This window comes from Mirounga leonina, unplaced genomic scaffold (assembly GCF_011800145.1).
Source record: "Mirounga leonina isolate KUSES-001 unplaced genomic scaffold, KU_Mleo_1.0 Mir_82, whole genome shotgun sequence".
In the NCBI taxonomy this organism is placed as follows: Eukaryota; Metazoa; Chordata; class Mammalia; order Carnivora; family Phocidae; genus Mirounga; species Mirounga leonina.
This window is the reverse complement of record NW_023270825.1, coordinates 33,480,366-33,492,625: the sequence shown is the minus strand read 5'-3', so window position 1 is coordinate 33,492,625 and position 12,260 is coordinate 33,480,366. Positions and strand designations below refer to the sequence as shown.

Here is a 12,260-nt window from a genome sequence, read left to right as displayed (position 1 = left end):
CTTTAAATCTAGGAAGTAATTCTCAAATCAAGGTTTGAACACTATTTCCATTAGCAAGAATAAATAGTAATAGTAAAGGGTTTAAATGTAGAGTTTTTAATAAAATCCGTTGGGCCAGGGGCGCCTGGGTGGCTCAGTTGGTTAAGCGACTGCCTTCGGCTCAGGTCATGATCCTGGAGTCCCAGGATCGAGTCCCGCATCGGGCTCCCTGCTCAGCGGGGAGTCTGCTTCTCCCTCTGACCCTCCTCCCTCTCATGCTCTCTGTCTCTCATATAAATAAATAAAATCTTTAAAAAAAAAAAAAAAAAAAATCCGTTGGGCTGAATTAAGTTATTTTAAAATAGAAACCAGAATGTCATTTATTAATTTGTACTTAAGACAGGAAATATCCTCAAGTATCTAGAATATGTAAGTGCCTTATTTGTGATACTCTCTTTTCTTTTTTTCTTTTTTCTTTTCTTTTTTTTCAGTTAACAAGCAGTTTGTTTTATTTTTAAATCTAGGATTAGATACTTGGTTTCACCAGATTATTTTTCAGTAATTTTTGAGGTGACCATATGAAGTCCGACAGTGTGATACCTCCAGCTTTGGTTTTCTTTTTCAACATTCTTTTGGCTATTAAGGCTCTTTTCTGGTTCCATACAAATCTCAGGATTATTTGTTCCAGCTCTGTGAGAAGAGTTGATGTTATTTTGATAGGGATTGCTTTGAATGTATAGATTGCTATAGGTAGCAGAGACATTTTAACAATATTTGTTCTTCCAATGAATGAGCATGGAACGTTTTTCCATTTCTTTGTGTCTTCCTCAATTTCTTTCATGAGTGTTCTATAGTTTTCTGAGTACAGCTCCTTTGCCTCTTTGGTTAGGTTTATTCCTAGCTATCGTAGATTTTGGGTGCAATTGTAAATGGGATCAACTTCTTAATTTCTCTTTCTTCTGGATCTCGTTGGTGTATAGATATGCAACTGATTTCTGTGCATTGATTTTATATCCTGCCACATTGCTGAATTCCTGTAGGAGTTCTAGCAATTATGGGGTGGAGAATTTGGGTTCTCTACTTAGAGTACCATGTCATCTGCAAAGAGTCAGTGTTTGACTTCTTTGCCAATTTGGATGCCTTTTATTTCTTTTTGCTCTCTGATTGCTGAGGTTAGGATTTCTGGTACTATGTTGAACAACATTGGTGAGAGTGGACATCCCTATCGTGTTCCTGACCTTAGGGGAAAAGCTCCGTTTTTCCCCATTGAGAATGATATTCACTGTGGGCTTTTCATATATGGCTCTTAAATATTGAGGTGTGTTTCTTCTATCCCTACACAGTGAAGAGTTTTAATCAAGAAAGGATGTTGTACTTTGTCAAATGCTTTTTCTGGTTCTGTTGAGAGAATCATATGGTTCTTGTCCTTTCTTTCATGTAGTGTATCACATTGATTGATTTGTGGATGTTGAACCAACTTTACAGCCCAGGAATACATAAAATAAAGGGGAAAAAATTAAAATTGAAAGACTAAAGAATTGTGGGGGGAAAAATGAATTCTATATGCTATATTCCCCTAGCACTGGAGTTTTGCAGTTCTAAATGATCGATAAACTTGATCTTGGCTGGATGTTCTTGCTGATCTTCTGGGGGAGAGGCCTGTTGTGGTGATTTTCAAGTGTGTTTGTCCTGGGTAGAATTGTACCACCCTTGCCAGGGGGCTAGGCTAAGTAATCTGCTCCAGATTGTTTTTTATGGTTTTTGTTCCCTGAAGGCTTTCTGCACAGCTCTAGAGGATGAGAATGAAAATGGTGGCCTCCAAATCTCCAGCCCCAGAGCCGAGAGCTCTGGGCCCCACTTCTCAGTGTGCCCTGGGGTAAATGCAGTCAATCACTCCTATCTCCCTGGACTCTGTCTGCACTCTGCGCTCACCCAGTCTGAGACCGAGCATTTCTATGTCAGGCACATGACCCTATTTTGAGTCTCCAAACCCTGCAGACTCCTGTGGTGCCCTCCTCCCAGAGTAGGAAAGGGAGTCTCACCAGTTCTGCCGCTTTTTGGGCCCCTGTTTGAAGAGTGGTCAGCTGACTGTGCCATGGTTCGTGGTATGTGGCAGCCCTGAGCAGAAAGCCCACTCCTGGGCTCACTGAGTGTATCCGGCTTCCCTGCTCCAATGCCTGGTAACTCAGTTATACTCAAGCACCCCCGGTCTTCCTGTGACCCCCAAGGATCCTAAGACCACACTGTTCCACCTAGGATTCCGCCCTGCTTTGCCACCTGAGCACCTTTCAGGCAAAGGACATCTCTCACCACAGCCGACTTCTAAAAGTTCCGATTTTGCACTCTGCTGCTATATCACTTTTTGGTGCTAGCTTATGGAGGCTTCCTCCCCCTGCGGTTTATCTTCCCGTAAATCTCCTTGGATTCACTTCTCTGCACCTCCTACCTTATAGAAAGTGGTTGCTTTTCTATTTTTAGAGTTCCATCTATTCTTTTTTTAAAAATTTTATTTATTTATTTGACAGAGAGAGAGATAGCGAGAGCAGGAACACAAGCAGGGGGAGTGGGAGAGGGAGAAGCAGGCTTCCCGCCGAGCAGGGAGCCCGATGTGGGACTCGATCCCAGGACCCTGGGATCATGACCTGAGCCAAGGGCAGACGCTTAACCACTGAGCCACCCAGGCGCCCTAGAGTTGCATCTATTCTTTTTTTAGATCTCTGGTTGAGTTTGCAGGTGTTCAGAATGATTTGATAGCTATCTGGGTGAATTCCTGGGACCAGATTAAACTAAGATCTCCTACTCCTCCACTATCTTGGACTGATACTCTCTTTTCTGATATTGAAGTATTTATAAAGTTAAATAAGTAGTCAGAAAGTTCCTTTTTAAGCACTGAATTTGAGTAATGGTAGATAGGTAATCTTGATGTTTAAGAGCTTAGAGTACCTGATAGATACATGATAGTAGTCACAAATGCAAGCTATATGTGTAATTTAAAAGTTTTTGTAGTCACATTTTAAAAACTAAAAGCAGCAGATGAAGTTAATTTTAAAACTATAGCTTAATTCAATATATCCACCATATTATTTTAAAATGTATTCAGTATTTTTTAATTAGCCTTTTTTTATACTAAGTACTTTAAATCTGGTACATATTTTACACTTAATGTGCATCTCAGTTACATCCTTCAATTACTTGTGGAAATTACTGAATCACCCTGTATCTCAATATCCCAATTTTTACAATGGCAACTGTTATGAGAATTAAATTAGGGGCACCTGGGTGACTCAGTAGTTAACCGTCTGCCTTCAGCTCAGGTCATGATCCCAGCCTCCTGGGATCAAGCCCTGCATCGGGTTCCCTGCTCATGGGGAAGCCTGCTTCTCCCTCTCCCGCTCCCCCTGCTTTTGTTCTCTCTCTCACTATATCTCTCTCTGTCAAATAAATAAATAAAATCTTCTTTAAAAAAAGAATTAAATTAGATAATATATAACATGTCTGGCAATTGGTAAGTGTTAAATAATTCTTAGCTACTTTTTTAAAAAAACATTTTCAAACAGGTGATCATGGCAGTAATGACTTCAGTGCCTTAAGGCAAAGATCATATTTTAGGGATTAAATTGTAACCCTTAAACACTCATCTCTTTTCCTTGGACAGTGCTGGACACACACACATCTCTCCAAGTCCTTGTTTAAATTACTTTTAAAAAGAAGCAAAATCATTATTGGTTCATCAATTGTGACTCACGTACAACACTAATATAAGATGTTAATAACAAGGAAAACTGGTGGGGCATCTGGGAAATAAACCTCTTTACTTTCTACTCAATTTTTCTGTAAATTCAAAACTACTCTATAAAAAGTAAATTATGTTTATTAAAAACAAACCAAAAAGGCAAATATCATATCTGTTATTAGTTCTTGCTACATCTTAGTTGTGACAGAATCCATCAGTAAAAGTGGTAACAATACTAAAAGTATCAATGAGAAGTTTATAGTTAAAAATATAACTTAATGTTTCCTCTTTTAGTAGTCATTCATTATCCACCTCTTTTTAAGTAACATATGGAAAACTTAAGCATGGAAAGGTCATTTTTATTCCATGGTCATTGGGGCGGGCAATGGGCAATTATTGGTGGCATTCTGATGCTAATGGCAGAAATACTCCATATATTTTTATAGACTATTGCCAGTTTTGAGAATATTTTCTTTTCCTAATTTCAGGTTGGGTGGGACTATATCAGCATACAAGATAGTACCAGATGAAATAGAAGAAATCAAGGTATAGTATGCCATTTTTCATCTCTAAGAAGACTTAGTATCTTGCTGGGTAGGTGGGGGAAGGATTGCTTTTTCTTTATACTATTGAATGTTTGGGTGTGTTGGGATCTCATTTAATTCACTTATCTATTTTAATTAAAAAATATAAGGTAACCCCCATCAGATTTCAATCACCATTATCAATGCATTTCTTGAAAATTATTTGGAAGATTAAAAAGGAACACTTCATGTGAAATTCATTGAAAATCTACTTAAGAAACACTATGTATAGCATTAGTGTGCATAATGGATTATCTTTCTATCTTGTTTTAATTTATTTTCCCTGTAGGCTTTCACTAATTATAAGTACCAACCTTCTAGAAAATATTTTTTCTGGTTCCACTGAAAACACAGTATGCCAATTGCAATTTAAAGTCTGTAGTACATGGGGCACCTGGGTGGCTCAGTCGTTAAGTGTCTGCCTTTGGCTCAGGTCATGATCCCAGCGTCCTGGGATCAAGGCCCGCATCAGCTCCCTGCTCAGCAGGAAGCCTGCTTCTCCCTCTCCTGCTCCCCTTGCTTGTATTCCTTCTCTTGCTGTGTCTCTCTCTCTGTCAAATAAATAAATAAATAAATCTTTAAAAAAATAAAATAAAATTTATAGTACATTAAATGAAAACTTGACCTTACTCTTTGAAAATTACATAATCTGCATTCTTCTGTTGTTAACATTTTACCCAATCCTATGGACTGTTAGTCTTCTGGCATATCATGTGGCCCTTCCCCAAGAGCAATTTACAATCTAATCAGAACTGAACTTATTATCTATTATATAAATAAAATTTTACAACTTGATAGCAATAGTCAAGGATAGCAATACTGAGTTAAATTGTTAACAATATTTAAAGATCCAAACAAATCATCAAGCTTAATTTAATCAAGCTTTCCAAAATCAGGTTCAATAAATTCAAATCTTAGTCAATAATCATTCATTTGCTCACATTATTTTCAAATCAGTTAATGTCATTGGTCTTTATTATGTAATATACTATTAGTTTCAATATGTCTGGTGTTCTGTATAGCCAATATCAGAAATTAATCCAATAATTATATTCTAGCAGGGGAAAAAAAAAACAGGAGTGTGAAAAGACCCATTCCAACTTTATATATATTCATAAAATACTTTGGTTGACAGAAACCTTAAGTCCAATCCAGCTTGTGTTGCTATTAACTTAAAGAGGAGACATAAGAGAAGGAATAAGTTTGAGAGGAAAGAGGGTAAGTTTTGGACTTATAAATTTGAAGTCCCTCTCAGATAACCAAATACCCATTAAGGCATTGGTTAAATCAGCCAGAACCTCAGAAGAAAGATAATTTTATCTTTCAGTTGATACTGGGATTTGTCCTTATCCAAGAATTACTTGAGAGCATGCTAGTTAATGGAATCACCTAAAAAAGCTCTATGAAGTAATAGCAGTAGACCAAAACTGTTGACCTGTCCAAGAACCTGTCCAAGGATTCATATGTTTTTTTTATTAGTTTAATTAATTAGAAGAAACATTGCTATGTTTTATAGTGACTTTTCTCTAAAGAAATAATTTTTTCATTGTGTTTTTTGAAATTCTAGAATTATAAGAGTTGTCCCTCAGGAGATTCCTTCAAAAAAGCATGATTCATGATGACATTACTATATGATTTTTTAAAATTAATTACTGGAATTATATCTAAAACAGCTTCAGAGAGTTTGAAGCCTGAGGCATAAAAGATATGAAATTGATTCTTGTTTCAAAAGTGTTAGAAGAAAACTTGCTATAAAATATTTCATCAACATTTATTTGATGGCACCATTATCATTTTCAACTGAAATCAGATATAATCTTTTTGTTTTGATTGGAGAAAATGTGAAACATCTGGTTGTAATGTTCATTTTAGTTGGCAAATAACTGAGTAATTTTAAATTATCTGAATAGTACAATTGAGTTTAAATTTGAAATACATCCACAATATACCATGTATAAATAAATATACATGTGTATTTTTATTATTAAAATATGATTGATTAATAAAACATAATTCAATTTTTACAAAGTATGGTAATCTTCACAATATTTCTAGCACCAGAAATTATTATTTAGTTCATACATAGTTTGAATTAAGTATTTGTTGATTGATTACAATAAATCACCACATAGCGGATGGATGGCCAAAAGCTTAAGAGGTAAAGTGCAAATTCATTCCTGGCCCAATCATGACCATCTGTTCCACCCAATATCCTGAGTTCTTATTATTTCATTTAGTTTTATTTTTATACACATCCCTAAATATTATAATTTATTTGTGTTTCTCTTTGAATTTTATATGAATTGAATCACAATGTATACATTCTCTTGTGCCTTCTTTGGTTCAACACTGTGAGATTTATTCATATTGTTATCTATAGCTAAGATTTTGGGGGGGTTTGTTATTATTATTATTTTCCTCTGTAAAATACTCCATTGTGCCACAAATTATTGAGACATCCTACTCTTGAGGGACATTCACCTTGCTTCCATCTGGAGCTATTATGAAAAATGATGGTATAAAATCTTATAAAAGCATCCTGTGTAAGAGTTTCTTTGAGGTGTATACTGAAAAATGGAATTCCTGAGTTTTAAGTAATGTGTATTTTCAACTTTTCTGTATGAAATCGAACTGTTTTCCAAATAGTTATGGCAGGTATACTACCACCTTGGGTGTATTTATTTTAAATAGAAATGTTTAGATATTCTTTATCTGTAATTTATATTGGTATAAATTTATTTTTATATATGGGATGACTAAACTTACAAAATATTTTTCAAATGTATCTTTATTTTCCCAGCCCAATTTATTGAAAAAAACAAAAAAACAAATTGTCCCCCACTGGTTTGAATTGCCTCATTTATTATATAATAAATTTTCATATGCCTTGATACACACATACACATACATAAGTCTGTCTTTTCCTGAACTTTTGATTCACCTATCTATTTATTCCATTGCTAGCACCATACTGTTTTGGTTATAGTGCTTTTTTTAACATAATAAGAAAGGTTTGTGGGTTTTTTTTTATACTGTTGACTCATATATTAATTGCTTCAGGTAATATTATAGTAAGTTTATCAAGTTTCAAAAGTATCCCTACTGAGGAAACTTGTGGTGCTAGCCAAATACAGTAGCTCTGTTCTTCCCAAATCTTTTCTTTAACGACTAAAAATTCCTGGACATTGTAAAATAAACAAGCATAGAAAGACTCTGAAGGAGGAAGAAGAAATCAGACTTTCTAAGGACTTCAGGACTTGAGGAATGACACAGCAATGAGTTAGCTGGGTTTCCTTTTTGCCTCCTATTTACTCTCAACAGGACACTGATGAAGGCTCCAATCTGGAAACACCAACAGGCACAGACAAAACAAAACAAAACAAAAACACTTAGGAAATCCTGTCATTCAAGCCATAGGACCCAGGATAGGGGTGGACTAACAGAACAAAAGCCTTTGGCAATACTCACCTTACTCCAGCCAAACACCAATGGGAAAACTACTTAGTTCCCCCACAGTTTTAGCACAGCCAAGCAGGAAGCTGATCTTCCACCTCACCCCTGCTACCCACAGAAGCAGATGGCAAAGCTTTGAATCCCTCCCCTAGTAGTGTTTATTGGCAGGACAGGTGGGGAGCTGTTCAGTCTCCCACACTCCCACAAAATAGACAGTGCTCTGATTTCCCTGCTAGGATAGGATCTTCCATCAGCTCAGGGAAAACAGGCTGTGTTCTGCTTTCTATGACACGATATTGTTAGTGGACTCCAGTGATGAGCTGAGTCTCTACCCCCACCCAGTAGCAGTAAGACTAAAGAGACCACGCACGGTAGAGCTACTCACCACTCTCCTTTACCTTCCCTTTCCTGTGTCTCTGAGGCCTATAAGGGAGATGTGACTCCATCCCTGTCTGCATCAATAAGGCTGAATGAGATGGGGATAATTGATATTCCATTCTTAGTAAGTTTTAACCTTCTACTTCCCCTCTTGGTGTCAGCGGGGCCCAGCAGGGAGGTGAACATCTACCCCTACCAACAATGTGAAGCAAAGTGTGCCCCACTTTTTGGCCAAGAGAGGACCTAAACTTCTACCCTACTGTCTTTAATGAAGCAATATAAATGAGTGCCTCAATTTTGCCAGAGTGGTATCAGTGGGACCCAGAAAGAAGCTGAACATATATATTTATATTGCCCTCATACAATATTATAACAAAGGGACATCTGCTAAAAAAGATTAAATAAGATTGAGAGTTTCATAATATCCAAAATGTCCTGGGTACAGTAAAACATCATACCAAGAACAAGGAAAATCACAACTTCGGGGGGGGGGGGAAACAGTCAACAGATAACAACACAAAGATGAATCAGATGTTAGAATTATCTGACAAAGATTTCAAAGCAGTTATCATAAAAATGCTTCAACAAGCAATTACTAATTTTCTTGAAACAAATGAAAATAGAAATTACAAAAAGGAACAAAATGTTAATTACAGAACTGAAAAGTACAATCACCAATATAAATGGCTGATTGGGGGAGGGTAGTGGAAAACAGTTGTGCCAGAAGGAAGTGGAACAACATTTTTCAAGTGCTGATATAAAGAACTGTCAATCACAAAGTCCAAATCCAGTGAAATTATTCTTCAGTAATCAAAGGGAAATGAGGACACATTCAAACAAAAGAAAACTTAAAGAATTTGTCTCGAAAAAACCTACCCTGTATGAATGGATAAATAAATTCTCCAAAGAGAATTGGAGAGGAAATGAAAAAACTTAAGAAATAAAAGGAGGAGAAAAGGAAAATGATAACAGAAAAATGCTTGAAACTTCAGAAAGGAAAGAAAAACAGCAGAATAGATAAATATAGTAGACTGTCTTTTCTTACGGTTTTCTTAAGTCACATTTGACGGTTGAAGCAAAAATTTTAACACTGTATGATGTGGTGCACAATGCATGTAGAGCAAATAACACAATATTTAAAATGTAGCAACGTAAAGGGTGACTAAATGGAAGTAAATTTTCTGCATTTCACTTGAAATGATAGATGTTAATACAACTAGACTGCAATAAGTCATATTTGTAATTATAATATAGAAAGTATCCACTCAAAGCAACCACTAGAAACAATGTACAAAATGATATACTCAAAAACACTGTAAATTGAGATGGAATCCTAAAGTTTGTTCAAGTAATCCCCAATTAGGAATGAGAAACAAGACAGAAACAGAAGACAAATAATAAAATGACATGTTTAAGTCCTAAGATATCAGTAATTACCTTAAATATAAATAATTTAAATATACCAGTGGAAAGACAGAAATTGACATAATGGGTTTTTAGAAATGATCCAATATATGTCATTCTCAAGAAACTAATTTCAAAAATAATGACATAGGTGGATTGAAAGTAAAAAGATATACTATGAAAATATTAATTTTTAGAGAAAAGTTCTCAAGTCAGTAATTCATATTTCTTTCTCAAGAAACTAGAAAAAGATGAGCCAGATATTGTCAAAGCAAGACCAGTAATACTCAAGAATTGGTATCAGTGAAATTGAAAACAGTAAAACAATGGGGAAAAAATCAATGGAATAAATAGCTGACTCTTAAAAACTCAATAAAATTGATACACACTAGACTAAAAAAGAAAAAGGAGAAAAGATAAAATTACTGATACCAGGATTGAATAAAGACTATCACTACAAATCTTCCATCAATTAAATGGATAATTAGAAAATACTATGAAAAATTTTATACTCCTAAATTGGACAACTTAGCAGAAATGGACCACTTCCTCAAAACCCACAAACTACCAAAATTAACCAAGACCAAGTAGACATTATGTGTAGTCTTATAACCATGAAAGACATTAAATTCATGATGAAAAATCTCCTAAAAAACAAATCCGCATGCCAGATGGTTTTACTGGAGAACTCTACCAAACATTAAAGAAGAATTGACATCAGTTTTAGCCAGTCTTTTCCAGAAAATACAAGGGGAGGAAATACTACCCACCTCATTTTATGAGGCTAGTATTACTCTGCTAATAAATCAGAAAAACATAGTACAAAAAATGAAAACTGCAGACCAGTACTTACCATGAACTCAAAATCTACAGATATTACCAAATCAAATCCAACAAGGTATTAAAAAAATTATACACCACTACCAAATGAGAATTATTTAAGGCATGCAAAACTTGTCCAACACGGGAAAAGTAATCAGTCTAATCCACCATATCAACAAGCTAAAGAAGAAAGATTGTATGATTATATCAATTGATGTAGAAAAAATGTTTGACAAAATCAAAAAATCCATTCATGATAAAAAAAAAAACATTCAGCAAACTAGGAATAGAGGGAAACTTCCTGAACTTGATAAAGAACATCTACAAAAAACTTACTGCTAAAACATACTTAATGGTGGAAAAAAAAAAAGTGAGTGCTCTCCTTTAAGATCAGGAGCAAAGCAAGGTTGTCTGCTGTCACTACTTTTTTCCAACTGAGTACTAGAAATTTTAAGTAGTACAATAAGGCAAGAAAAGTATTAAAAGGCACAAAGGTTGGCAAGTAAGAAACAAAACTCCCTATTTGCAGATTGTATGATTGTCTACATAGAAAAAAGTATCTACAGAAAAATTCCTACAACTAATAAGTCAAGTGAGTTAATTTGGGGAATGTAAGCAACACACACACACACACACAAACTCCAGTTGCATTTTTATATGCTCACAACAGTTGGAAACTGAAATTTAAACAGTACTATTAACCATCACTCTAAATAAAGTTGAATACTTAGGCATACACTGAAGAACACACATATGTTAATCTGTATGCTGAAAACTACAAAACGCTAAAGAAATAAAGGAACACCTAAAAAAATGGGCAGACAAGCTATATTCATGAATTGAGAGATTGAACACACTAAAGATGTCAATTCTTCCCATATTGATATATATAGTTTTATGCAATTCCTATCAAAAACCCAGCATTTTCTTGTAGACATATAATTATGTAAATTTATTCTAAAATTATATGGAAAAGCCTAGGTCCTAGGACAGTTAACACAATTTTGAAAAAGAACAAAGTGGAAGGACTATCCAATGATACTCTATCCAGTGATGAGGTTTACAGTAATCAAGACAGTGTAGTTTTGGTAGAAAGACAGACATGTCAAACAGAATAGACAACCCATAAGACTTACACAGATATGTTCTTTATTTTTAAGATTTTATTTATTTATTAGAGAGAGAGAGCATGCAATAGCAGGGGGAGCAGCTGGCAGAGGAAGAAGTAGGCTCCCCACTGAGCAAGGAGCCTGATGCGGGACTCGATCCCAGGACCCTGGGATCATGACCTGAGCCGAAGGCAGACGCTTAACCGACTGAGCCACCCAGGTGTCCCCACAGATATGTTCAATAGATTTTTTAATAAAGCTGCAAAAGCAATTCAATGAATAACCTTTTCAACAAATGATGTTGGAACCATTGGATATCCATAACCCAAAAAAAATGAACCTCAACCTAAATCTCACACCTTGTACAAAAATTAACTCAATTTTAGCCATTCTGAGTGGTGTGAGGTGCTATCTCATTTAGTTTTGATTTGTATTTCCCTGATGATGAGTTTTGTTGAGCATCTTTTCAGGTGTCTGTTAGCTATCTGGATGTCTTTAGAAAAATGTCTATTCATGTCTTCTGCCCTTTTCTTAACTGGAGTATTTGTTTTTTGAGTGTTGAGTTTGATAAGTTCTTTATAAATTTTAGATACTAACCCTTTATCAGATATGTCATTTGCAAATATTTTCTGCCATTCCATAGGTTGCCTTTAAGTTTTTGTGATTGTTTCCTTCACTGTGCAGAAGCTTTTTATCTTGATGAAGTCCCAATAGTTTATTTTTACTTTTGTTTCCCTTGCCTCAGGAGACATATCTAGTAAGAAGTTGCTACAGTTGATGTGAAAGAGGATACTTCTG

At 35.3% G+C, this 12,260-nt stretch overlaps 1 protein-coding gene across 5 annotated transcripts in view; it reads left to right on the top strand.

Annotated features, from left to right (window-relative positions):
* The window catches only part of GPHN (gephyrin), a 626,508-nt gene that overhangs the window by 249,008 nt on the left and 365,240 nt on the right, over positions 1-12,260 (top strand). For all 5 annotated transcript variants that reach the window (XM_034992943.1, XM_034992941.1, XM_034992938.1 and 2 more), the window contains exon 3: positions 4,201-4,258. In XM_034992943.1, the coding sequence (XP_034848834.1) occupies positions 4,201-4,258 (58 nt within the window). The remainder of the gene's footprint in view (positions 1-4,200; positions 4,259-12,260) is intronic.